General features: G+C 36.1%; 1 protein-coding gene across 1 annotated transcript in view; it reads left to right on the plus strand.

Annotated features, from left to right (window-relative positions):
* Positions 1–27,021, plus strand: part of USP37 (ubiquitin specific peptidase 37) — a 66,124-nt gene that overhangs the window by 4,088 nt on the left and 35,015 nt on the right. The window contains exons 2-13 of the mRNA XM_027873913.1: positions 2,073–2,169; positions 6,526–6,746; positions 9,511–9,682; positions 10,759–10,859; positions 12,287–12,468; positions 14,717–14,794; positions 18,364–18,461; positions 19,285–19,369; positions 20,536–20,697; positions 21,228–21,359; positions 26,138–26,261; positions 26,654–26,859. Coding sequence (XP_027729714.1) covers positions 6,591–6,746; positions 9,511–9,682; positions 10,759–10,859; positions 12,287–12,468; positions 14,717–14,794; positions 18,364–18,461; positions 19,285–19,369; positions 20,536–20,697; positions 21,228–21,359; positions 26,138–26,261; positions 26,654–26,859 — 1,496 coding nt within the window. The 5' untranslated portion in view covers positions 2,073–2,169; positions 6,526–6,590. The remainder of the gene's footprint in view (positions 1–2,072; positions 2,170–6,525; positions 6,747–9,510; positions 9,683–10,758; positions 10,860–12,286; positions 12,469–14,716; positions 14,795–18,363; positions 18,462–19,284; positions 19,370–20,535; positions 20,698–21,227; positions 21,360–26,137; positions 26,262–26,653; positions 26,860–27,021) is intronic.

Raw genomic sequence — 27,021 nt, forward strand, 5'->3', positions numbered from 1 at the left:
AAAATAGATAATGCTATATTTTAAAACTAAGTATGTGGCCCACAGGGATCCTTATGTACAGCTCACTGGGCCCCCTTTCCCCCCATTTCTATTTGAGTTGGACACCACTGCTCTGGAAAACTGTAAGACTGTAAGTTGTAGATAAGGTGCTAACCTGTGCTGGTAGAGGGAGTTTAATTCACATGAGAGTTCCATATACTATTCTAACTTAAATCACAGAACCTAGTCTTTATCCATTTCTTAGGAAATGGTTTCCTTGTAAGGGCAGTGCGTTTTTGAATGAGATTTGGACATTTAAGTTGTGAGACTAGTGAGGAAGAAGTTGCATTGAGCTAAAAAAAAAAAAAGTAATACCTAGTTTTAGATGCATTTTTATTTGTGGACATATAAGTGAAAAAGGTTTTGTTAGATTTTAGGTTTTTTGGGGGGGAGGTGGACCTGGTATATGTTCAAATAATGGATAAGAATGTGTAAGTAGAGTGGACCTAGATTATGGGGAGCCTTTATGTGTCAGGTAGAGGAGTATGGATTTCGCTCTCTGTGAAATGGAAAGTTTTTGAAGGCTTTTGAGCAGAAGAGTGGCTTCTATCAGTTTACAAATATTAGCTATCTACTTTGAGTCTACCACTATAAAGGATATAAAAGAAGTATGATAAATATTCTCTTATCATAGGATCATGGCTTTAGAGGTCATCTGCTCCATCCTCCTACTTATGGATGAGGCAACTGAAGACAAAACTTAAGTGACTTACTGAAGGTCACAGGTGGCAGAGCCAGGATTGAACTCTGTGTTTTCTGATATCAAATCCAGCATCCTTTCTTTCTTCAGGAGTTTACATTTCATGGTAGCTTCTGTAGATACCACACAATATATTCTTGGACCTCTGAAACCATCATAAAAATAGGGCTTTTTGAAAGTTGATGTTATGGCAGTGTGCAAATGTATTGGAGGCAAAGCAAAATACAAGAAGCAAGGAGAACAGTTAATAGGGGTTTTTTTTTGTTTTGTTTTGTTTGCTTTTTGGTGAGGCAGTTGGGGTTAAGTGACTTGCACAGGGTCACACAGCTAGTAAGTGTCAAGTGTCTGAGGTCAAATTTGAACTCAGATCCTCCTGACTCCAAGGCCAGAGCTCTATCCACTGTGCTACCTAGCTGCCCCAGTTAATAGGTTTTTGCAGTGAGAAGATTAAAGGTATGATAAAAGTGACAAGTAAGGGAGGATTTAAATGGCCTTTCAAAGGAAGACTCAATTGCTTATAGAACTTGAAGGGTACTGACTCAAAAACGCACTGTCATTGGTACAAGTAGTGTAATCAAGAGGAGAAAGGAAGACATCAAGTTTGAGATGATGATATAATATCCCAGTGGAAAGGTATTATGCAGTTGGAGGTATAATACTAAAAGTTTTATTTGGGGGGAGAGGCTGGGCAGTGGGGTTAAGTGACTTGCCCAGGGTCACACAGCTAGTAAATGTCAAGTGTCTGATGTCGGATTTGAACTCAGGTCCTCCGGACTTCAATGCTGGTGCTCTATCCACTGTACCAACTAGCTGCCCCTAATACTAAAGTTTTGGTCGGAGTTCAGGGCTGAAATATAAATTTGCCAGGGCTTAGAGTTTGTCTATCTTTTGTCAGTTTGTATCAAAACTACATTAAAATTTTGGGGTGGGGTATGTGCATGGATGTTTTTGTTTTTTGTTTTCTTCCTTTTTAAACTAAAGGCAACATTATGTAGCACTTTTTTCAAGACATCAACAAAGAATGAAGTATCTTTATTGCAGTCTTAATTTCAAAATGTAACGGGGACAAATAAACCCATAGTCTTATTATCAAAGTACATCTTGACTTACCAGAGCCCTGATGTACCTCATTTTGCACAATGTTCCTGAAAATTTCTGCCAATCAGTTTTTTGTGAAATCATATTTAAGAACTTGGAGGGGATGGGGGTGGGGGTCATGCTACTAAAAATACTAAAAAGATAATCTTTTGTTATGCCAATGATCAGACTTTTTTTTGTTTGAATTTTCGTTTATTGGATTTTCTTAAAGCAAGCACACCTGTATTTTCTTTAGCTTGAGTTGATGTCTTCGAGAGAACTGGAATAGCTGCAGAATATGGGTAGTTCCCCAAGAAGAGTTCTTTACCTATGGCACAAGCATCAAAATAAAGGTGAATTGTTATTAATTAGCTTTCATTAAAAAATAAAAATCACTGAAATATAAGTAAAATTTTCATTACTGTGTTTATGTTTGCACATATTTGGAAATTGGCGAGAATTGACAGCATTTTCAGTGCTGTATTAGAAACTAGCATATTTCGAACTTTTAGATTTACACATGCTATTTTATACAATATGGGCTCCTTTTCAAAGTGATATCTTCTATGCTTAGCCTAAAATATGAGCCCTCAAATACAGGAAATAAAGGAACAGGAGTATTTTTGCCAACATATTTGGCTACATAGAATGTCCAAAGTCAAATCACAATTTTTAAATGGGATGACATTTAGGGCAAAAAGAATTCTTTGAACATCTGTAAAAAGTAATAAGTACTTAAGGATATTAACAGAACCTGTGATTTAATTGGCATAGGGAACTCCTTGATGAGCAAACTCACTACCCCTGGAAGTTAACACCTTTTCTACAACTTCCAATCTTAGTGAGTTGCCTAATTTATAGTTTCCAAGATTAATCAACACTAGTGTTGCTATGATAAGAAAATTAGTGTTATACAATCCAAATTATCTTGTCCTATAAGGTCACGTTAGGTGTAACTGCTCCCAGTCCACAATTATATGCTGAAGAGGATCAGACCCAAACTGAAGAGAATGAGTATGGATGGGTAAAGATGTGTAATTCCTTCAAAGCCCAAATGGGCACTGTCTATAGAGATGGTCATCTTCATATGAATATCATTTAATTGGATCTGCCAATTTCTTGAACTGTACCTTTTTTTTCCCCCTTCTCCTTGAGGGAAAGAGGTGTTAATCAGTAGAAAATAATTTATCAAGTATTTAAAAGAAGAAGCAAAATGTTAATTAACTAATAAAAAAGGTATTACCCAGTTGAATGAGCTGTCTTTGTAACCCAAAGACTAGCATTCAGATACTGGTTTTGCCCTTAATTCTTGCATCCTTCTACAGGTCATTTCACCACTCTGGGTCTCAGTTGGAAAGTGAGTGGTTCAGACTAGGCGGTCTCTATTGCCACTGCCAACTCACTGATGCTATTCACAGGAGATCCATAAAGAGTCATGTAGTGCTTCAGAAAGAATGCAGGGGGCAGAAAGGTAACGTGACCAATGATTCACCTGTCATTGTTCATGTACTTTAGCAAACTTGGATCCATATAGCTCTGCACTTCATTAAGTAAGCTTTTTTTTTTAATGTGATTCCTTCTGTTGAGAAGGTTCTAGTGTCTAATGATGTCACTTGATACCTTAGGAAAAACACTGAGGAAACATGGTTCTTTGTTCTTTTTTTGAGTTCAGGAGCCTGAGCCTTAAAAATGTTGTAAGGGAAGGTGTAGGAGAAGTATAACAAGTGGTCTAACTTTTAATATTGTGTAGCTATAAATTATATAGATCATTATTTTGGAGATATTTACTAAACGTCTTTGTTTTAAGAACTCACCCTGTTACTACACAATAAATCTCTTGTGTTCTTCCTGATATAGTCTCTTCATAAATGATCTGGGTTCTAGTGAGTTTTCGTTAGTAAGGAATGAAGTCTTTGCTGTGTGGGAAATTTCAGCATGTACCTTGGGAGAGTACAGGTTTTTACTTTGAAAGATGAGGTATACACATTGTAGTGAATATCGGGACCTTTTTTTTTTTTTTTTTTAAAGGAACTTGGTGAACATAACACTGACTTGGCCATGTAATGAGAATTTATCATTCCATTATGTGCCTTTGATACTTGGTCAGCATACTAAACAAGTCAGTTATGTGTGAGAGTGATTGGGGGGAAAATGCTTCAAGGACACATTGAAGCAATGCAACAATGTCAGTACTTAGAAAATAACAGTAGCAAACATTGCTGACTTGAAGTATGGACAGTTACTAGTTCGAGCAGAAATGTCATCTTAACTAAGAAGAAGACAATTGTGGTAGACTCTGGTGTTCAGTGGTAGCTTCCTGTGCCCAGAAAATTACATTGCTACTTGGATCTTATAATACAGAGAAAACTTCTAATTTTGCATAATGCTTTTCAACTTTTTCCAGTGGTTTTATCATTTTATTTTCTTCTCATAATCCTAAACAGTAGGTAGGGCAGGAAACAGGGATGCCTTGTTTATCTGGTCGTTGGAAGGAAGTATTCAGTGAAAAATCCAGATAACTGAAGCTTATTCCTTTTAAAGATGCAAACTTATCTTAAGGACTGTTTTTCTAGAATGTATTACACGCTTCCTTGTTTTCTTAAACAGAATATACACAACATTATTTAATCTTTTCTTGATGACTTGGGGTCATCATGGACTTCAGTTATTCATCTGTGCTCTAACATATTAATGCTTTCAGGGATTAATGAGATATGGAGAACTGTCTGGCCCTAAACAAAATAGCCCTAGACTGCTGTGCTTGAAAACAAGAGAAAAGTCAAAGGGGCCAGCCTGCTGTTGATAGTTCTTTTGTTTCTGTCCTTGGCTATCAGCTCTGACTTGCTCTCATGTGGCCTACTATCTTCTTGTCATCAGTGTACTAATAACTCACATGTCAACTTTTTAAGGTTTATTCCCCACTGCATATTCTATCTTATTTTATACACAGTGGGTCAGGTAGTTCTGCTTATTCCATAGGGTGAGAATAAATGGATTTGTTGGCAGCTATTTCCTACTCAAGAGATCTTTTTATGTCATGGTTGTGCTGTGGAGCGTTGGGATCAAACTCCAGTAGGAATGGGGGCTACTAACCGTACATAAGGGCCACAGATGGATTTAATTTTTAAATGTAATGTTATCTGTTTTGTTGCATTTTTATTACTTTTGTTAAACATTTCCCAATTACTTTAATCTGGTTTGCCACACGAACTCGAGAGTGTTGCCCCTGCTCTAGATAGTTGATGCCCACTCCCAGTAAGTAGGCTGTTGCAGCATTAGCTCCATTTTGCAAATGAAGAAATTGAGGAAAAGAGACTTTACTTTGTGGCTTACTTAAAGGCACACAGCTAATAGTAGCAGAGGCAGGATTAACACAGTTTTCCTGAATTACCAGTCCTGTGCCTTTTTTTCTGCACTGAATTGCTACCCAGGGTGATTCATGTTAATCAGAAAAAAGATGAAATATTTAGTGGTTTATCATCACATGAAACTTTCCTTAGACTACTTCGGTGAACATTTATCATTTTTTTTTGTTTGTTTTTAATTGAATTGAAAACTGAAACTATTTTTAAGCTAGTATTCTAGTGATACATGAAAGTAAAAAACTGAATCACTTGCTTTCTTTAGACATTTTGGATAACATTTTGTATTTTGATTTCTGTTATTAGCTTGACTGTGTTTACTTGTTGACATTCAAAAATTTACTTTGAAAAGTTTTATATATCCAACAATTAGTAAATAGAAGTACATTCATTAACGAGAGTCTGATTATTTGTTAAGGATTTAAAAAGTGAAAAGGCTGTCTCTTTGAATAATAAAATTAAAAATAGATGACTAGAAAATCTGCTACTTTATTAGAAATTTAGTCACTTGTTCCCAAACCATTATTATTAGCTAGAATAGGTCAAGTAATTTGTTTTTTTATGGCTATAGCAGAGTATAAATGGATAAATGTTTAATAAATTTTGTTTGTTTTTGAGGGAGGGGAGGTTCAGTGATGATAATGAGTTCATTTCCCCATCTGCTATAATCCTAGATGTTAGACTAACTTTATTATTAGAAATTTTTTCTTGTTATTCTGGCTATATATATATTTGCTTATACTGCAGAGTATTGGAAGTAATGACACTTGGTGGACATGCATTATTATTTTGAAAGGAGTTATAAACAGCTGAATAGACAAATAATGGAATCAGATTGGTGGAAACACTATTTCTTTTTGGTAGGTGTTTTAAAGTCAAGACCTATTGCTGTTCATAAAAAAAGAATGGAATCAGCTCCTTAATGGTTAAACTAGTAGTTAAAATAATAGAATATCACTTTCAGAATGGCATCTTTGTAAGATTGTTTGTAATTGGTATTTACTGAATGAAAGAAATATGGTATGTACAGGGCAAAATACAGACTTGGACATTTCCTTTCTTTAGATTTGTCATTCCAATAAGCACACCACTAACATATAGGGTACAGGTGAGTGGCTATAAGAAGAAGCTAGTGAATGTGTAACCAGTTTACTTTTTTTTTTTTAATTTGGCTGAGTTAATGGTACTTCTAGGGAAATGTTGTGTAAATGACTAAAATTTATGGTGTAAGAATGGAAAAATATATCGACTGAGTTGATTATTGGCAAATAGGTAATCAATCTATTAACTGACAGCTTTATCCATAATAAATTATAATTTTTGCTTTGTTCTATTTTCCTTCCTCAGAACCTTTCAGGTGAAGTTGTGATTTTCTTTTTAATTTGAGTAGAAGCAATTTATTTTTAAAAAGTATGGCTCCTTTGAAGATACATGGTCCTATCCGAGTACGGAGCATTCAGACGGGGATTACAAAGTGGAAAGAAGGATCCTTTGAAATTGTGGAGAAAGAAAATAAAGTCAGCCTAGTGGTTCACTATAATGCTGGAGGAATTCCAAGGACATTTCAGGTATTCCCTTTTTGGGTTTGGAGTAGATTAATTAGTGCCCTTTAGTAAATAGTAGTTCTATGCCAGACTTACATTTCATGTCAACTCCCTTGCTAGACTATTTGTTGTTTCTTATTTCCAGTACACTAATCCTTTTGTATAAATGCATTGTAAATTATTCAAGAGCATTGTTGGGTGGCCTGCATAAGCAGACAGTAAATACCTTTATTTAAGGAGAAAATGGGGCTTGAAGTCAATATCCAAGCTATTTTCTGGGTTTTTTTTTTTTTAAAGTTAAGACAATGTTTTCTTTGTTTTTAAAATGTGTTGGAAACCAAAACATTTTAGGCTGAGTCATTAAAAAACACACACATAAAATCCATTTTTTTTTTTTTTTTACAGTCCTATTAAAGACAGAATATTTCACCTGTAAGGGTTATTATTTCTACTTGTAATTTTAAAAATATATGCATACTTTTAACATGTTTTAGAAATTCATTGCATGCATGTTGTTTGTAGTTTTGTGGTGTTAGAAATTTTGTGTATCAGAGGGTCACTAATCTGGATGAGTTAATTTTATAATCATGTTACATGTAGAATGTTTCACAATTAAGTCATTTAATCTCAGTATATACTACCATGTTCATACCATGCAGAAGTATAGGTTATAGTATAAGTTATGTGTGTGTTGGGAGTGTGGGGGAGGATAATAACAGCTTTATGTTTAAGAGCTCCACACAAAATCCCTTTGATCATATTTAGACAAAAGTGCTATCTTTCTAAAAAAGTACCCTTGAACTAACATAAGTCCTTCTCCCACATTACTCCCATGAAGCAATGGGATGAAGGAGTTGGTGGTGGTAACATAAGAAGAGGAAATAACGGCAGCTGATGCTTCCGTACACATTGCATTGACCATCTCATAACAAAACAAATTAAGTATAGATTTGTGTCTGCCTTCCATGCAGGCTGGTACTCTGAGATTTCATTTTTTGACTTTGGTCCTTAGGAACTTGATCTGAGCCAACTGAGGCTGTAGCCTCAGTTACTTTCTAGTCCCAGTGAAAGAACAAGGCTGAAAGTGACTTGGTGAGAAATTATTTAGGCTTTCGACAGTTTTGTTTTGCACATCAGGACAGTTCTATTATATACACATATGGTCTTTTAATATTGTGGTTTCTGAGAGAACTGGAATTTTAGTTTCTTAGCTTGTGTGCATTCTAAAAGAGCTCTTAATATTTTTTCCCTTGAATTTAATGCCTTGGTTTTAAAGGTGGTGATAGGCTATTCGCTAGATTAATGTGTTTAAGTACTTTTTTTTCAGTCTCAGGCCTCCTCTCTTAATACTTCCAATTCTTAATTATTTTTCTAAATCAAGTTGCTTTGTATATAGAAAATACATTGTTCTGATCAGGGTCATGAATTTGAACTTGCTCTGAAGTTTTAAACAAGAATAAAATTTTGTGTAAAAAAGAGTCTCTTAAGAAATGAATTAGCTGGTGTGTGTGTGTATATTCACACTTATCTAAAAACTGACAAAAGCCAGTTGGACCACACTTTAAAAAAAAAAGATTATCTTTTATTTCTTCTGTGATAACTCTAGGCATAAAGTTAAGTGGCACAGGGAGTTATAGTGTAAGCAAAAGGAACTATTGAATGAACATTTGTGGGGCTTAAGGTGGGGAGAAGTTCAGGCTAGGACACTTGAAGCTGTGGGAAGAATTAACCTTGTCCTGTAGAAGTAACTAAGAGGAAACAGGAGTTACTATTCTTTTTTAAGATCATCTTAAAATCAAATTCAGAGCCACAGGGTTTGGTTTTACTGAGGAAAAATAAGATGAGTTCTAAAAATAATGTGTTCTAGAACGCTTTGGAGTCTTACCTGTGACCAAGAGTTAAGGGGGAAACCCAACAGAAGCTTACATCCATTGTAAGAGACAACTCAGGGATAGGCATAGAGACTGGGCCTCTAACTTCATAAGGTAGAGGGAACTCTCGACTAAGAAAACTCCCTCTGCCAGTGCAGGTCTCTTCATAGTCTTAGAGAACTACCTACAACCTTGAAAATCTAGTTGTCATACAGACAGTACATATCAGAGGCAGTGCTTGAACCGAGGTCTTCCTGGCTTTGAGGCCAATTTTCTGTGCATTATACCATGCTATCTTTCCATGGTCAACTTAGGCAATAAAAATGACACATTTTGTATATTCATAAAAATTGGGAGATTTTAGGAGTGGTGATTGGAAATTTGTGGACATCATAGTTTGGTAGAAAACTGTCCTTTTATGCCATTTCTGATTAAGACTTGCTATATAAAATCTTTTGTTTGGAAAAAATTAGCATAACCAGATGTATTCATTGGGAGATGCCTATATTGTCACCCCTTCTACCTCTTTGTAGGTATTTATGGATTTATGACTGGCAGTTAATGACACTGTTATTCCATCAGATCTTGAAGAATCAATGCACTAATTTTCATTCAGTTTTGTTAAATTGTCCGTGTTTCTGAAAATATGGAGCTACTAGCCTTAAGATTAACTTAGATTTGGCAACAGTGTAAAATATTTTTAAAGAAGCTTTTGTTACCATTTTCATAATTATTATTTTCAGAAAAAGTATTGATTTTATTGCAACAAGAAATGGAGAATAAAATCTTCTTTATAATAGGGAAAACTAGGTTTGCCATGGTGAAGGGAGGAAATAGTTATGAAGATAGTATCCTTTAACTAGTTCTTCATTGACAGTTTCACATTGATAATAAGATCATTTCCCTTTCCCATTCAGCTAAGTCACAATATAAAGAATGTGGTTCTTCGACCTAATGGAGCAAAACAAAGTCGCCTGATTCTTACCCTGCAGGATAACAGCTATTTGTCCATTGACAAAGTACCATGTAAAGATGCGGATGAAATGAGGCTGTTTCTGGATGCAGTCCATCAAAACAGACTTCATACAGGTGAGCACTAATCATCCCAAACGGTGGGGCTGGTTGGTGCAAAAAAATAGTTGAATGGGAAGAAAATGGATATTTAAGTTAAATGTGGGGAAAGTGCGTTCATGTTGGTTCATCTAACAGGAAAAAATCGATGTAGGTCAAGAGATCCAACTAAGACACTGTTTCTCCTAAAATACAAAGTAATTGTGATACTCAAGGAGTTCCACCGAAAAATGTCTTATTTGGCACATGGTTTGACACTGATGATAAAACCTGTTACAGTTTAAAAGACAAAAAAAAAAAGTTGATAAATTGGAAGTTGGCATTACCAAAAAAAAAAAAAGATGTAAAAAGGGAACTCTTCATTTCTAAACAAACATATATGAGAATTCCCCCTACTTACGTACCTGTTGTGTTTCACAAGTTCACTTTTTAAGTTGTCTGTTGAAGTTGCTGTAATCTTTTCCCACAGAAACAGTGTCATAAATTGTGGAAAGGTTCCAATATTGACTCACAAGCCAATTTAAGTTATAACATATTTGGATTTAAATACTAACACGAGCATACACTGTTACTTTTCAGCTGATTGCTGATTCATTACAGATTCTTGTGGAGCAAACTGCCCTCTCTATAACTTCATTTTGCCCGAGAGCATGTTTTCAGTTAGGTGAGGTATGTCCATGGTATTATCTTGACTTCTGCATCCTGGGCAGGAGGCTGTGTCTTGTCAAGTGGGAGAGGAAGAAAGATAAGTTCAGTGCTCTGTTCACCACACTGTGCTACCTCTTCTTAACTGAAATTACTATCTAGATTCTGATTCCTCAAATGGATAGCTAAGTTTAGGTTTTAGGGAAGTAGGATCTTCCTTATGTGTATTCTCTGGCTTTTATCTGAGTTTCCTTGATTAAGATATAATTATATTGTATTTATATGGCACCTATTTCAAAAAACTTCGTATCAAAAATATTTATCAATAAACATTTTGGCTATCTTTTTTCCTTTTGCTTTTCCTTCCCTTCTTTACCCAAATATATAAAAATACTAGTAATCATCTCTTTGTAAAAGTTAGTGATTTGGGGGTATGCCTTTGTCATTAGCCATGAAACCTTCCCAGGGGTCTGGTAGCTTTGGCGGAGTTCTCGGGAGCAGGACTACACAGAAGGAAGTCAACAGGCAGTTCTCTTACATAGAAAATCAGGTATGTTAAACTGTATTTTAAAGTATTGAAATCTGATTATTAACAACTGAGGGTGTGTCATTTCTCAGTGTTTTTGAAGGTAGTTGAAGGAGATATCATTTCTATAGTAATGCCCTATTTATCATAAATCTCCTTTTATTTTGGCCATTTTATACATAACATTTTAAAATTTTACTGCACATTTCACTGCCTTAATAAGCAGAGTATAAAATGAGCATTTTCTTAATGAATCAGCATCATTATGATTATTCCTTAGTGTACTCTGTTTTAATACAATAATGCTTTCAAAGTTATTTAGTCATGTAGAACTGCTTTACACCCAATATTGTTAGATTATTTTGTATTTAATATTTGTCTCTCTTCTGGCTGACAGACTATCATCTCTCCCTTCTTGCTGATGTATCAGTATGCTTTCCTTTAGCAGCCTCCATCCTCCCTTCTAATTTGTCATTACCAATCTGCTGTGGACTGAGAAAGCTTATTAAAAGTTAAAACAAATAGGTTCTGAATGAGTGCCTAAGAGGCTTTCCTCCAGATGTAAAGTACATCGGTTTATTTTGGGTTTGCAGATATTTTTTGCTTACTCAGTGGTGTTTTCCCTTGCTCACCACCTGTGTTCGAGGTAGTGGAGGTGATTTGATGAATGACCTCCATAAAAGTAAGATACCCTGTAACAAAAATTGTCGGTAGTGTATGTTGTCCTATATATAGCTTAGCTACTTAATCTATTATTGGAAATTTGGTGGTCTTTGTTAATATTAAATATAGATATGGATATTAATCAGATAATTTCATTATATTAATGTAGTCACAAGTTAATTTGAGAATATAGTTTTTCACAGAAGATAGGAAATTGTTCTTCACGGAGAGGTCTCACACTTAGTGCTTGAAAAGAGTATCTCTTCTAGCTGTTTCCCCAACTACTGTGTTATGCCAGTCAGTTTTTCTTTGGTTATTTCAATTCTGGCTTCTCCCATATAGACCACTGGTGCCACTTCTGCCAGTGTGCCCTGTGCTCTTCACCCATTTTCCCTGGTGAATGTCTCTTTTCTTTTTCTCTTCCAAATCAGAATTCTATTTGAAGCTTACCTCAGGCATTATTGGATTCTTTGTCAACTAAATTGGTCAGCACCACTCTTTTCTCTAATCTTTGTTGGTCTCCTTTTTCGTTCTCTTGGTCAAATGTATTTTTTCAAAGGCCTACTTCTTTATCCTCTTCATCCACAACATTCCACATGTCTGCTTTGGTTAGTGAGTGTCAGGATTCTTTCTTTTATCCCTCATATGTGTCTTGGAAATTTAGAAATTTACAAGCATATTAAGAAAAAGAATTGCAAACTTGGACTTTAATCATCTTTGATATAATTTTATTGCTTTCATTTGGAGGCATGCCTATTTAACATGGATTTCTTTTTTTTTTCTTTTAGACTTCTTCAAAAAAAGCAAGTTTGGAATCCAAAGATGATACTACATTTCGAAAAGTTCTTGGTAATCCAGGCAGAGTACCCACGAAGACCCCAACAGGAAATATAATGACTGGGAGCCGCATAAATACCCCTCTGACTTCTACTCCATCAACACCTTTAAGAACAGGATTATTAGAACATCGGTATGAAGGCTATTTCCATTGACAATTAATTATCAATTGCATATATTTACAAACGTTTTTCATTCTATTTTAAAAGACTGTCCTTTTTGGGGGGGGGGGGTGAGGCAGTTGGGGGTTAAGTGACTTGCCCAGGGTCACGCAGCTAGTGTCAAGTGTCTGAGGCTGGGTTTGAACTCGGGTCCTCCTGACTCCAGGGCTCTATCTACTGCACCACCTAGATGCCCCTTTAAAAGACTATCTTAATTGTTCCAAAGTTGACATAATCTTCTGGTAAGACTAATGTTTTGAGAAGGGTATTGAAAGCTAGGAAAAAGTTCAATATGTACACAGAGCTATTGCAGTATATTTAGAGATAATAGTGTGAAATAACATAGAAACTTTATTTCTGGTAAGCAGTTTGAAATTTTTACCCTGGTTTGCGTCACAGAATTTTAGTCAGCATCTATTTAGTATGTGTGTACAAAGCAGAGAATTAGGTATTGTTGACAGTAAAGGGGGCTTTTTAAAAGCTGTTTTGAGAAAATAGAGAATTAAAGAAAGCCTAGGACTGCTGCTTGGGATATAAAGGATGATAGTGAGGAGGCAGAAATACTTAATTCTTTATTTTCTCTGCTAAGGAGGATGATCTTTGGATTATAAAATACAGAAGAAAAATATTTTAATGAAGAACTGAAACTCAAGATAAGTGAAGTTATAATGCGAGTACATAGCTGTCCTAGATGAATTCACGTTACCAGACCTTAATGAACCACATCCTAGGGCTATGAAATAACCCATTAGAGTGTTTGCTGAGCCACTGTCATTGATTCCTGAAAGATCATGAAGAATGGGAAAAGTGCTGTAGGACTTAAAAAGAGCAAACGTCTTCTTGTTTTATTTTTTAAAAGAAGATAGTAGAGTCTTCAAACTAGAGACCAGTAAGTTTGATTTCAGTTTCTAGCAAACTTCTGGAGGTGTGAACATCTAGAAAGGGAAACAGCAGATTGGTAATACCAATGTAACTTGTTTCCTTTTCTTCCCCCCTACTAGATTAGTAGATCCAGGGAATATAAAACATAGTTTGCCTAGATTTTAACACAGCATCTGACAAAATCCCATGCTGTTCTTATGGACAAGATATAGTAATATGGGCTTAATAATAGTGTAATCTGGTAGATTCAAAGCTAGTTGAAAAACTGGATCCAGAGAGTAGTAACTAATGAGTCAATGTCAATTTTGATGGTAGGTCTCTTTTGGAGCATTCTGGGGACCTGTCGTTGGCCCTGTGACATTTAACATTTTTATCATGACTTGAATGAAGGCAGACATGGCATTTGCTGATCAGACTTGCCAGTGGTAGAAAGCTGGAGTAGGCAACATGTTGGATCATAGTGTTAGCATCCAAATAGATCTGTATAGGCAGGAGTGGTGGACTGAAGCTAAGAGGGAACTTAATAGAGATAAGTATAAAATTTTATGCTTGGTTTAAAAAAAAAAAAAAACTACCAGCTTCACAAGTATTGGGTCACCAATTTGTGGCTAGCTACCTAGTAGTCACATGAAAAAAATACAGACATTTTAATGACCTGCAAGTTCAGTGTGAGTCAGTTGTATGATTTGGCAGCCAAAAAAGATAACATGATGAGACGCTCCTTTAAGATACACATAGCATCCAAAGTATGGGAAGTAAAGGTCATGCTGTAGTCTGACTTAAATAGAACACATCTTGAGTATTTTGATCAGATTCTATTACCATATTTTAGAGGGCCCTTAACAAGCTGGAGAGCCTTCAGAGGAGGCAGCCAAGAAGGTGAGCCTAGGCACCATTCCACACGAACATCATATGAAAGAACTAAGTACTTTTGGCTTGGAGAAGACCAGGAAGACATGTTGGCTATCTTTAAATATTTCAATGGTTGTCCTATGGAGCAGGGATTAGGCTTGTTCTGCTGATGCTCAGAGGACAAACCTGGGAACCGAGGGTAGTTTAACATCAGTTAACAGAAGTATAAGGGACTGCACTATAAAAGAACTCTAGGGCTTCGGACAAAGGCTGGCTAAACAGGAGCTGGCGTGGCCTAGAGGCAATTCTGGTACAGGCTGAGCTTGATGACCTTTGGGATCTCTTCCAACTCTGAGAGACTGAATGAATGGCAAATGTCACGATCATAGGTACTATCCTTGAGGCCATTAGGAATTATAATATTGATGGTGTAGATAATACATTAATGTCTTAATTTTTAGAATATCTATTCTCTGTATTCTGTAGGAATGAAAAGAGAAAAAGATTGCTGTCGACAGGGTCAGAGATGAATGAAGATTACCCTAAGGAAAATGATTCATCATCGTAAGTTGCCATAAAACCCCTTGTGGCATTGCATTAGTGTTTTTTATCCTGATAGTTGGATCCACCAGGGAATACAGTACAGATGGTTAGAGAACTGAATAGGTATTAAATGATGGTATTAAACTGTGTGCTATCTGAAAAAAATGATGTGGCAGCTGTTGCCCTCTTATTTTGCCAGTGCTTATTATTTGTAGTGCCAGGAGGGACAGAACGAGCACAGGGCTAATGGAATAGAGAGGACACTGGATTCGGAACTGCATTACCAGGCTTCACATCTAGGATCTGCTGATAATTCTCTATGTTCGCTGTGGTCAAGTCACTTGACTTCTATCAGGGCCTAAGTTTCTTCAGCTATAAAATAGGAAGTTGGATAAGGATCTTTCCTATGGTGCTATTACCTTTGAATAGATTTTTAGTAGCATTTGTTCTTTTGGAATTAACTTTTAATTGTTATCATTAATAAGAAAAGAGGAAAAGGGAGATAGGAAGATGGAATATTATCATTTAACCTCTGAAAATTATGGTGCCATTTAGTAAGATTTTAGGCAGAACTCCATAAACTTTCACAAATGGTATCAATCAACAGGCATTAAGCACCTATTATATACTAGGCACTGGAGATACAAGTATAAAGAAAAATAATCCCTATTCAAAAAAGGCTTACATTCTGATTGAGGAGACAAGGTAACTTGAGAGGGAGATTAGTGTCATTTGGGAGGAGGAGTTCAGGAAAGGCTCTGTGGGACTTGAGTGGCATCTTGAAAGAAGAGGGGTAATTTTGTGAGACAGAAGGAAACAAGTGGTGAATTCTGGGCGTAGGAGATGGAGTACTGTGGGTAAGGACGAAACAGAAGACCAGTTTGGCTGGATCAGAGTGGACGGGAGTAGGAGTGATGTCTGATGAGACTGGAAAGATAGCTTGGGGGGTATTAAGGGTTTTAAAAACTAGACAGGGATTTATATTTAATCCTAGAGGCAATAAGGAGTCACTGGAGTTGGTTAAATAGGGAAGTGACATTGTCAGACCTTAAGAAAGTCACTTGGCTGCAGTATGTAGGATGGGCTGTAGTGGGGATTGACTTGAGGCAGGGAAACCATTCAGGCTACTGAAATAATCTAGGTGAGGTGGAGGTGATGAGGAACTGTACTAAGGTGGTGCTGATGGGAATAGATAAAAGGAGTCTTATATGAAAACCTTGCTGTTTAGTCTTTTCAGTTGTGTCCAACTCCTTGTGACCCCATTTGGGGTTTTCTTGGCAAAGATACTGAAGTGGTTTGCCATTTCCTTCTCCATTTCATTTTACAGATGAGTAAACTGAGTCATACAGGGTTAAGTGACTTGCCCAGGGTCACACAACTAGTAAGTGTCTGAGGTCAGATTTGAACTCGAAAAGATGAGTCTTCCTGACCCCAGGCCCAGTGCCTTATCCACTGTGCCACCTAGCTGCCATTCAGCAATTTAGCAGTGATGACAAAAGATGGGAATGGTAAATGTTGGAGGGCTTATGGAGAGATAGGCACACTAATACATTGTTAATACATTTGTGAATCGGTCCAGTCATTCTGGAAAACAGTTTGAAATTACGCTTACAAATGTTCATGCCCTTTGATTCTTAGAAATTTTGCTGAAGAAAATTTCCCCAAGGAGATCAAAGATAGAAAGAAGGGTCTCACTGAAGAAATTTCCCCAAGGAGATCAAAGATAGAAAGACGGGTCTCATATAATAAAGGTCCCTAATCATTTCTTTCCACCCCCACATAGAATCTTCTCTTGTAGTAAAGAAAAACAAGCAGAACGAATCACCACAGCAGTTCTAACATTCTGGACCATTTTTTGTTTTTGTTTTTGTGAGGCAATTGGGGTTAAGTGTCCAGGGTCACACAGCTAGTAAGTGTCAACTGTCTGAGTTTGGATTTGAACTCAGGTCCTCCTGACTTCAGGGCCAGTGCTCTCTCCACTGCGCCACCTAGCTGCCTCCTAACATTCTGTACCGATAGTCCCCCACCTCTCTACCCAGAAGAGGGAAGTATGTTTTATCATCAGTCCTTGAGAATTAAGCTTGATGAACTGGCAAATTGTGAGAGAACTGTCACCAGTCACATGGGAAAATATTCAGAGAAATGAAAGTTAAAACAACTTGAGTTCTATCTGATTCTTCTCAGATGAACTAAGCTATTTAAAAATGCTGACTTGGCATCTGTGGTTGGAAAAAAAAAGTATAGCCAATAGAATTGTTGGTTAGTCCAAATTATTTGGTAAAGCAGTATGGAAATATAAATAAGAGTTGCAAAAAAAATTTGGTTTGACCCAGTGGTCCCATTATAGCACTACTGATAAGAAAAAAGGCTTATCTACATAAAAATACTCCAGCAACACTTTGTTTTTCCATTTATTCATGAATAAAAGATTAATTTGTTTTTTAAAGGTACATCAAAAATTTTTTAATTATCAAGCATTTTTTTCCCCACTTCTGGAAAAAAAATACAGAAACTCATATCAAATAAGCAAAGTAGATTGAAACAAATTATCACATTGGTTATTTTCAGAAATGTGTTTCTCATCTTGTTTAGTCTATCACCCCTGTCATGACATCGTTGGTCCTCTGGAATCATGGTTGATTGTAGTGTTGATCAGAATTCTTAAGTCTTTAAGAATGGTTCATTTATTACAGTATTGATATTATAGTATAAATTGTTCTGGTTTGCTCCTAGCATCACTATTTGTAATAAAAAATTAGAAATAACTTAACTGGTTTTTCAGTGATTGGAAAATGTTTGAGTGTGTTGTGGTATATGAGTATAATAGAATGTTATTGCACCATAAGAACTAATGACCATGAAGAACTCAGAAAAATAAGTAAAAACATATGAAGTGATGCAGAGTGAGGAAAGCAGAACCAAAAGAACAATATATACTTTGATTACAGTTTTGTAGTTAAAGACAGTAACAGGAAAAAAAATCCAGATTAACCACATAAAAAAGATGAAGGAAACAGACAATTTAAATTAAAAAATATTAAAGGACTAAGCTTAAATAGTTGTCTCCCTCTGACCTTGCACTTTCCATCTTAATGTAATCATTTCACTCGAACTTACTTTTTGCAAAGTGTAATCTCATATAAGGGATATGGTATTTCTTTCCTTCATAATGGTTGGAGGAGGGTTGGAGGGAGGGAGAGAATTTGGAACTGAAAAGAAAAATAAAATCTAAGCAAAGTGTAATTTTTTTTAGCTTCTTTCTGTCACCATGAATTAGCATGTTCTTTCTAGTTTTTATTTAATCATTATGGTCTTGTATTGACTTTTGACTTATTGATGACAGGGGTTATTTTTAAGAGTTCTCCTTTGGTCACTTGTACAGACCAACAAGGTTACTGTCTAACCTCAGTATCTCCATGTGCAGGGTGAGGGAGTTGATCTAGTTGATCTCATAGACTCCTTCTCGCGCTAACCCCCATGCTCAAAGCACTTCACTGAACATACTATTTGAAATAAACTGACAAACTACTTAAAAAGATGAACAAATTTTTGCATGCCAGTAATATTTGGTGTAAATTTATTATGCCTAGGAACAATAAAGCTATGGCAGATCCTTCAAGGAAGTATTTAAACAGCAGTAGAGAGAAACAGCTAAGCTTGAAACAGGCAGAGGAGAACAGAACATCAGGTAAGTAGTCTTTAGATAAGATAGTAACTTCTTTATATAAAGTATTTTTGAAAATATAAATCCATTAATGTCAGTTTAGTTAAATAAACATTAGCTTCATTTGTTCAATAAACATTAAGTGCGTAAAAGGTGCAGAATACTGTAATAAACATTGGAAGAAATATAAAATTGTATAAAACACAGTACCTAGAGCTTTCAGTTTATTTAGCAAATATTCACTGGATGCTTTTAATGTGCTCAACACTCCGAGGAATAGAGGAGAGATATTTTTTGCCCTGGTGAAACTTCAGTTATCCAGTTTGTATGTTATTCAGGTCCCAACTTCTCTGTTTCCCTAAAATTAAACTTTTTTACTATAATGAGCATCTCTATTTTAGAATTAGCGAGAGAAATAAAAAGAATGAAACTTAAGCCCATTAGTTTTGTCTGTTACAAAGTAGTTCTGTTAAATTAAAAAGTTGGCTAGGAAAGAGATTAATGCTACTCACTCACATGAAATTTATGGATTCTTTATGACTTTCAGTTATTCACATTTTTCTCAACGCCCATTATAATACTTTGAAAAGTGTCTTGAGATTAGCCTTGCTAATGTAGGCTTTTTTCTTTGTTTTTTGTTTCTTTTTTAGCTATTCAAGACTTAGGCAAAAAAAATTTTTTCGTCAACTTTTGTGCTTTACCATTGTTTCATCTAGTGAAATATTAATGTATACAACTGCTGTTTAAGGCAGTCACATTGCTTGAGCAATTGTGTTAGCTTATAGCTTTCCAGTACGAACTAGCGATTTCAGAACTCATTTTCCCTATTTGGTACCTTTTTATACAGGACTTTTGCCCCTACAATCATCATCCTTTTATGGTAGTAGAGCAGTATCAAAAGATTACTCTCCTGGAAATTCAAATCTAGACAGGTATGTATTAATCTTATGTTTGACCTACAAATAACTTGGAAACTATTTGTTTACTCAAGAAGTTAAGCCTTGGATTTTACTGTGTATTGGACATGTGTTCTGGGAAAATAAGCAGTTGTAATAATTTCTTAAAATAATGAAATTGATAATAGAATCATAGACTCAGAATTTTTGTTGTTGGGAAATACCTTAGAGACCAGCTAGTACACCTTTCATTTTACAAAAAAGGAATCTGAAACTCAGAGATGAGTGATGATTTTTCCAAAGCCACATAACTATGTAGTTAGGGACAGAACTGGGATTATCACTCAGTTCTCCTGACTCCCATGATAGTGCTTTTCACACTGTACCATGATGCCTCAAAACTGTTAATACAAAAAGAATAGCCCTTTAAAGTCAAGTTGAGTTGACTAAAGTTGCACTTTTGAGCCACATTTTGAAAGAATCTAATTAAAATACTGAAAATCCTTGATGAAATCATAGAGAAATAAGGTATGTATCTGGAATGACCGTTAAGGAAGAATGATTACTTGAGAGGCATTTGAAGCAGAATTGACATGTACAAATACTCTTATTCCTTATCCCAGTCCCTGAGCATTATCATCGATAATATTAATGACTTGAGCAGTTTTCTATTGCTTTGAACATTTTTTAACCTAAATGTTTAGTGTCAAATTAACTTTTATTTCAAAAGTGGTAAAGTATCATTACTCATTTCACAAGTCTGGCCTAGAAACCATTTGAGATTTGTCTTATATTTCCATTTGGCAAACCAGTTAGGCTTTCCTGAAGTATTTTTTGCTAAACCAAAATATGTTTTATTTGGTGAATCTGGTATATTTTATTAGAATGCATTCAAAGTGGTGTTTTTCTATAAACCAGTTAGTCTTAAATTTCTTAATCATGTAAAATGGTCAAGTTGAGGTAATATTATACTGGGGGTTATTTCATATACTTCACATCTCTTGTCCATCAACTAACCTGATCTATGCTGATTGATAGAACTGTGTCAGGTGATTAGGATTTCTGTGAATATATTTCATTTTAGGCAATTTTTTTTTGTTTTTGTTTTTTAATACTAATCCTTGACTTTTGCCAAAATTGCTTGGGGAAAATGAACATTTTTTAAAGAGTAAGGCCTAATTATTATTTATGCTTTTCTTTAGGACTAGTGTTTCAAGCCAGACTCCCTCTGCCAAAAGGAGTTTGGGGTTTCTTTCTCAGCCAGCCCCTCTCTCTGTAAAAAAACTAAGGTCTAACCAGGATTATACTGGATGGAATAAACCAAGAGTGCCCCTTTCTACTCATTCACAGCAACAATTACAAGGGTAGGTGACTAATTTTCTCTTTTCCTATTTATTGAGTCAGCTGAAGGGAGTATGTACGTACTAGCATAAAGAAACAATAGTATTTTGGGGGAAATCAGATATATTTTGGTGAAAGCTTTAAACATTTAGACACTACCCACAAAATCTGTGATAGTAATGTTGACCTTCCTTTGTAGTGTCTATCTCAATTCCTTGGCCACAGTAGGTGCTTAATAAATGCTTATTAACTTCTAGCTGCTGTTACCACTGAGTTCATTCTTTGAATATGTGCAAGCTCTTTCCTTGCAGCAACCTCTAAAGTGTCATCTTCAAGTTGGGATTTGCCCAAACTCATATGACTGAGAAAGTTTTGGATCTCTGGGTCTTCTGACTTAAGTTCAGTGTTCTAATCTCAGTATAGGGAGGGAGCTTCCTCTTATTTCCTGGATCTACAAAATTAGGAAGGAAAACTCAGCTAGTATTTCAGTGAATCTATATAGCAGGAACCCTTTCACAGTTTTCAAGTGGTATTTCTGTTTCTTATTTTTCAGGTTTTCAAATTTGGGAAATACTTGCTATATGAATGCCATTTTACAGTCCCTATTTTCACTTCAGTCATTTGCTAATGATTTACTCAAGCAAGGTATCCCATGGAAAAAAGTACCACTGAATGCACTTATCAGGTAACTATTATTCTTAGGTAAAACATTCTTACTCTTTTTAAAGTACTGTTATGCTTTCTATCCTTTATTTTTTCCCCCCTGCATACAAATAGTTTTTTTGCAGGTGAGGGGACCTTTTTGTTTAAGAGAAGCATAATATATTTGATATTTCTCAGAGGTTTTGTGTGTTACTTTTAGAATATCCAGTATGCAAAATTCTTCTATTCTTTTGTAAACTAATGGCAAGAATTTAGATAGGGAATGGTCATTTTCACCCAACTTAGAAGAACATTTTCTTTTCACCATGATTGATTTTATTTTAATTTGAAAATCTTTTTTAAAAAGTAATTTCCCAGTAGAGAACTTTGTAACTTGGCTTAATAATAAAAGATTTTCTGAGGTAATTAGCCAGTACATTTGGCATTCATTTTCAAATATAAGTTAACTGAATTCAGCCAATGAGAAGGAGGTAGAATACAGGGAGGGTTGAATCCAAAAGTGGAGCCAGGATGGCAGAGGGATAGGAAGCAATGTGATGAACTCTTCTGTAGGAACTTCTGATAAATCTAGAAAATGCAGCAGACCAAAACCTCATGGGGAAATCTAGAAAAAGTTACAATGAGTCCTTTGTCCAGCCTGCTTGGGAGACAGGGAAGTCTGTGGATGCTGAAGATAGAATTGAGCAAGAAGCTCACTGCACAGAGCACTCCATCATCTAGGAGAGGCTCAGAACCAGGGTAAGAAGAGGTCTCAGACTCACACTGGGGTACTGGAATGAGAACAGGTGCCTACTGGTACCTTTGTTGCCCACCACCCAATCTGATGTCTCAGATCCAGGAAGAAATGTAAAGGGGACCTGCACAACTTAGTGGCTTTTCTGGATAAGGAGACCTTGGGTAGTGTTCAGAGAAAAGAGGAAGTTCAGAAGCCAGAGCAGCATTGGTGTGACTCAGTCTTCAGGTGCAAAGCTGAGTCTCACTTTGACATCTAGCCCAGCTTGCAGAGGAATAGAGCAGGAATCCAGAACCATAATGGAGTTTACAATTTTGCCACTTCAAACCAACAGAGCTTTCCAGCTGGCTTATGGAGTAGAGTCAAGAAGAACTTTTCTCTTGCTCAGACCCTAACCCAGGTCAGGAACTACGTAACTCAGACCAGGAGGACAACAATCAGATTTTGCCCCAGATCAGACTACTTAGAAGCACTGAAAGCTTGCCGCTGCCTAGCCTGCCTCTGGGGTCCTGGAATAACACAACACTTAAGACTTTAAGAAAGCAGCAACAAGGACCAGCCCAGACCTTCCCTCTATAGAAGTGCTACAGAATCTAGCCATAACAACAAGTCCCTGGAAGAATGGGTATACAAAAAAAGAACCCCACCATAATGAGCTATTATGGTGGCATGGACCTCCATATTTGTATCTTGTATTCAAGATACAAATGCAGAAGAGAATGACACCAAAACATCTAGCATTGCCTCAGAGAAAAATAGAGCTTGAGCATAAATTCAATTAGAATTCCTGCAAGAAATTAGGCAAGAGTTTTGAAAAAATAGCTTAAAACGTTTTTATGTATAGAATGTGAGCTTTTGAGGAAAATTTTGGAAAACAAGTAGGAGCTGTTGAAGAAAGAATTAGAGGGCAGCTAGGTGGCTCAGTGGATAGAGCACCAACCCTGGAGTTAGGGTGAGAATCTGGGTCTTGACACGTGTGTGTGTGTGTATACAAACTTGGGAACTCTGATCAACAGTGATGAGCAGTCACAATTTCTGAGGATTCGTATTGAAACATGTAGCCCACCATGTGACAGAGGTGATAGACTCAAAGCACAGAATGAGATTTTTTTTTTTTTTTTTTTTTTTTTAGCATGGACTCCAAATGTGACCTCAGACACATAACACTCACTAGCTGTGTGACTCTGGGCAAGTCACTTAACCCCAATTGCCTCACATTTAAAAAAAAAAAAAAAAGAATTGGAAAGGAGATTAATAGTTTGACACAAGAGGTACAAAAATTGTTGCCCAGGCAACAAACTCCCTAAAAATTCAAATGGACCAATTAGAAGCCAGTGACTCTATGAGTCAACAAGAAAATTATAACAAGACTGAAGAAAAGAAAAGGTATCTCATAGCAAAAACAACTGACCCAGAAAGCAGATTGAGGAGAAAAAATTTAAGAATCTTTAGACTATCTGAATGCCAAGACCGAAAAACCTAGACACTATATTGCAAAAAATCTTAAAAGAAACCTGCTCACATTTCTTAGAAGCAGAGAACAAAGTGGAAATAGAAAGAATCCATCATCATCTGGGGAAAATCCCCAAATGAAAACTCCCAGGAATATCATTTCCAAAATCCTAAGATTCCAGGTCAAAGAAAGGAGTGACAGTCAGGATCATACATGATTTAGCAGCCACCACTTTAAAGGAATGGACAACCTGGAATACAGTATTCTAGAAGGCAAAGAAGATGTGGGCTTATAGCCAAGGATAACTTACTCAGTAAAACTGAGTATAATGCCACAGAAGAAAAAACGAACTTTTAATGAAACGGAATTTAAGGCATTCCTGATGACGAAACCAGAGCTGCAGAGAAACTCTGAATTTCAAACACTGGAGTGAAGAGAAACATAAAAAGGTAAACATGAATGAACAATGGTAAGGAATAAACGAGGTAAATTGTTCGCATTTAAATATGGAGAAATGATTCATGGGTGCTTTCTGTTCCCTATCATCAGGGTTCATAGTAGGAGTCCGATTAGGCAAGTCGTTGGAGTGGTTCTGTTAAGTCTTAATGATCTTAAGTACAGAATGAAAAGAGGGGGGAAAATACGTGGGGATAGGAAAGGAAAAATAGGGAAAATTATCTCACTAATGAGGGTTCACAAATAGACAGCTATGCAAACAATGAAGAGAGGGTTGGGGGGAGCAGCTGACCTCACTCATTTAAACTGCATAAAAGAAGGAGGAATGCATGTGTATGCACACACATAAACACACAGAAGTACGTTTCACTCAGTAAGAAAATAAAAGGGAGAAGGGGCAAGGGGGAATTAGAAAGTAGAATAAGGAAGGGATTAGTCCTAAGCAAAACAAATTCTGAAGATATACAAAATAGCTCTTTTTTGAGGTGGTGAAGAATGAGAATCTATGGGGAAGTACCCCAAAATTGAGAAATATATGGACAGATTATAGTAAATAAATGTGATAGAATATACTGTTGTGTTAAACTCTTACCAGCATAATAACCAACCATGATTCCAGAGGACTAATGATAAATTATGCTGCCTACCTCCTGATAGATGAAACATTCAGAAAGAATAAAAGAAACTTTTTTTTTTTTTTGGTTAGGCAGCAGGTTAAGTGACTTGCCCAGGTCACACAACCAGTAAGTGTTATGTGTCTGAGGACAGATTTGAACTCAGATCCTCCTGACTCAGGCCAGAGCTCTATTCACGGTGCCCCTATCTGCCCCAAAGAAACATTTTTTAAAGACACAGCCAATGTGGAAAATTGTTTCAGTTGACTACATGTGTTTGTAATGGACTTTGTTGTCCGGGCGTGGGGGGATGGGACGTGAGAGGGTGAGAATATGGGTCTTGGTGTGTGTCTGTGTGTATGAGAGAGAGAGAGAATCAACTTGGGAACTCTGATCAACAGTGATGAGCAGTCACAATTTCTGAGGATTCGTGATGAAACATGCAGCCTACCATGTGACAGAGGTGATAGACTCAAAGCATAGAATGAGATTTTTTTTTTTTTTAGCATAGCCAATAAGAAATTTTGTCTTACTTGATTATATATGCTTCTAATGGGTTTTGTTTTTCTTGCTTTCTCAATGAGGGTGGAGGGAGGGAAATAGATGGATAGAAGACTGACTTTTCTTTGAAAATAAAGTGTATTTATTTTATACTGTTTGTTGAGTTGTTATTTGTGTAATAGTTATCTTTATTTGTAATTTCTATTATTACTCTTTAACTTTTCATGTCTCTCTTGTCTTTTTAGATAAATTGTAAGCTCCTTGAGGGAATTTTTTCCCCACTTAGGAGCAGTTTGTAGAAAGGTCTTATTAGATACTAAATTTTATATGTGAAATTTTTTAGGGAGAGAAGTAAAGAAACAAGTATTTATTAAGCACATTCTTAGACACTATACTAAGTCCTGGGGATAAGAAACCAGCAAAAAGAAAGATGGGCCCTGCCCTCAAAGGGCTTACATTCTAATGGGAAAAGAGTACACACGAAAGGGAGCTAAACAGATAGAAGATGAGGGAGGAGAATGAAGAAACCCAGGACCAGATCATAGTTTCGAAGTCCAAAAAGTCAGGAGCAGACCCTGGAGGGAAATGAAGGCTGGCTGGCCTGAACTCTTCCCCAAAATGGAGACCCTGGGAGTAGCTCACCAGTGGAAAAAGGGACTGGCCTGGTGGAGGGGTGTTTCAAGGTGAGAAGGCCTCGGGGAAGTTGGATTTTCCAGGGTGAGGAGGCCACAGGTACTGAGGGAATTTGCAGGATAAGGAAAAACTGAGGCATAGTCTTGAGGTCCAGAAATTCAGGAGGAAAGCTGAAAGGGAATTGATATGAAGAGGATTGGACCTATGGAATGAGAGTCTTTTTTACCAACTGTTAAGAATTCTAGTCTGAACTTCAATGCAGATGCAAAGTAATTATTAATTTAATCCCCTCACATTGAGTCTCAATGGTATAGAAGAATCCAGGTTTGAGGAATTTAGATTTTTGTGTTTATACCTGAAGGTATTTTGTAATCTCATAATTTGTAAACTTTGTGTTTTTGTTTTACTAGACGCTTTGCCCACCTTCTTGCTAAAAAAGATGTCTGTAATTCAGAAACAAAGAAAGATTTGCTCAAGAAGGTAAAAAATGCCATTTCAGCTACTGCAGAGAGATTCTCTGGCTATATGCAAAATGTAAGTAATGATTATTTTAAAATATCTTTAGCAGTCTGTGAGAAATGGTTTTTAAATCTTAGCATGATTGTTGTTTTAAGTTGGAAAAAAAATTTTTCACTGTAATATTTCTGTTTATTTTACTGTTTTGGAAGGTTGATTTACAAGGGTCCAAACTTAGTGGGTTTTGTGCTGTAAAGTCAGTAACATATAATCTGCGCTAAGCCAATTTTTTAGAAATCCATTTTAGATTTTAAGCTACAAATTGCAAATATATTAAGATATCCTGGAGTAAATATCTGCCTTTTGTATTCAGTTGTATTTTGTTTTGATAAACTAAATCATGAAAGTTAATGAGAAGGTTTCATGTCAGATAGCTATTTCTGATCTGATCGAGTGTATTTTCTTTTTAGGATGCACATGAATTTTTAAGTCAGTGTTTGGATCAGCTAAAGGAGGACATGGAAAAGTTAAATAAAACTTGGAAGACTGAGCCTGTATCTGGGGAAGAGAATTCTCCAGGACGGACTTCAGATGATATTGCAGCTACTAGGATATACACATGTCCTGTTATTAGTAACTTGGAGTTTGAGGTCCAGCATTCTATCATATGTAAAGTGTAAGTATTCTCTATCATAGGGAGATGTGTTGAGTTTTTTTTCTTTCTGTATTTGCCTGTAGAATTAAAAGACATGTATATCGTGACATTGTTCTGTCACTCATCCTTTCTCCTTTGTGTCTTCAAACTCTTGCTATAGTTCTTCCCTGGTATGTAAAGCAG

The sequence above is a fragment of the Vombatus ursinus genome, unplaced genomic scaffold, assembly GCF_900497805.2.
Source record: "Vombatus ursinus unplaced genomic scaffold, bare-nosed wombat genome assembly UNPS02014802.1, whole genome shotgun sequence".
Taxonomy (NCBI): domain Eukaryota; kingdom Metazoa; phylum Chordata; class Mammalia; order Diprotodontia; family Vombatidae; genus Vombatus; species Vombatus ursinus.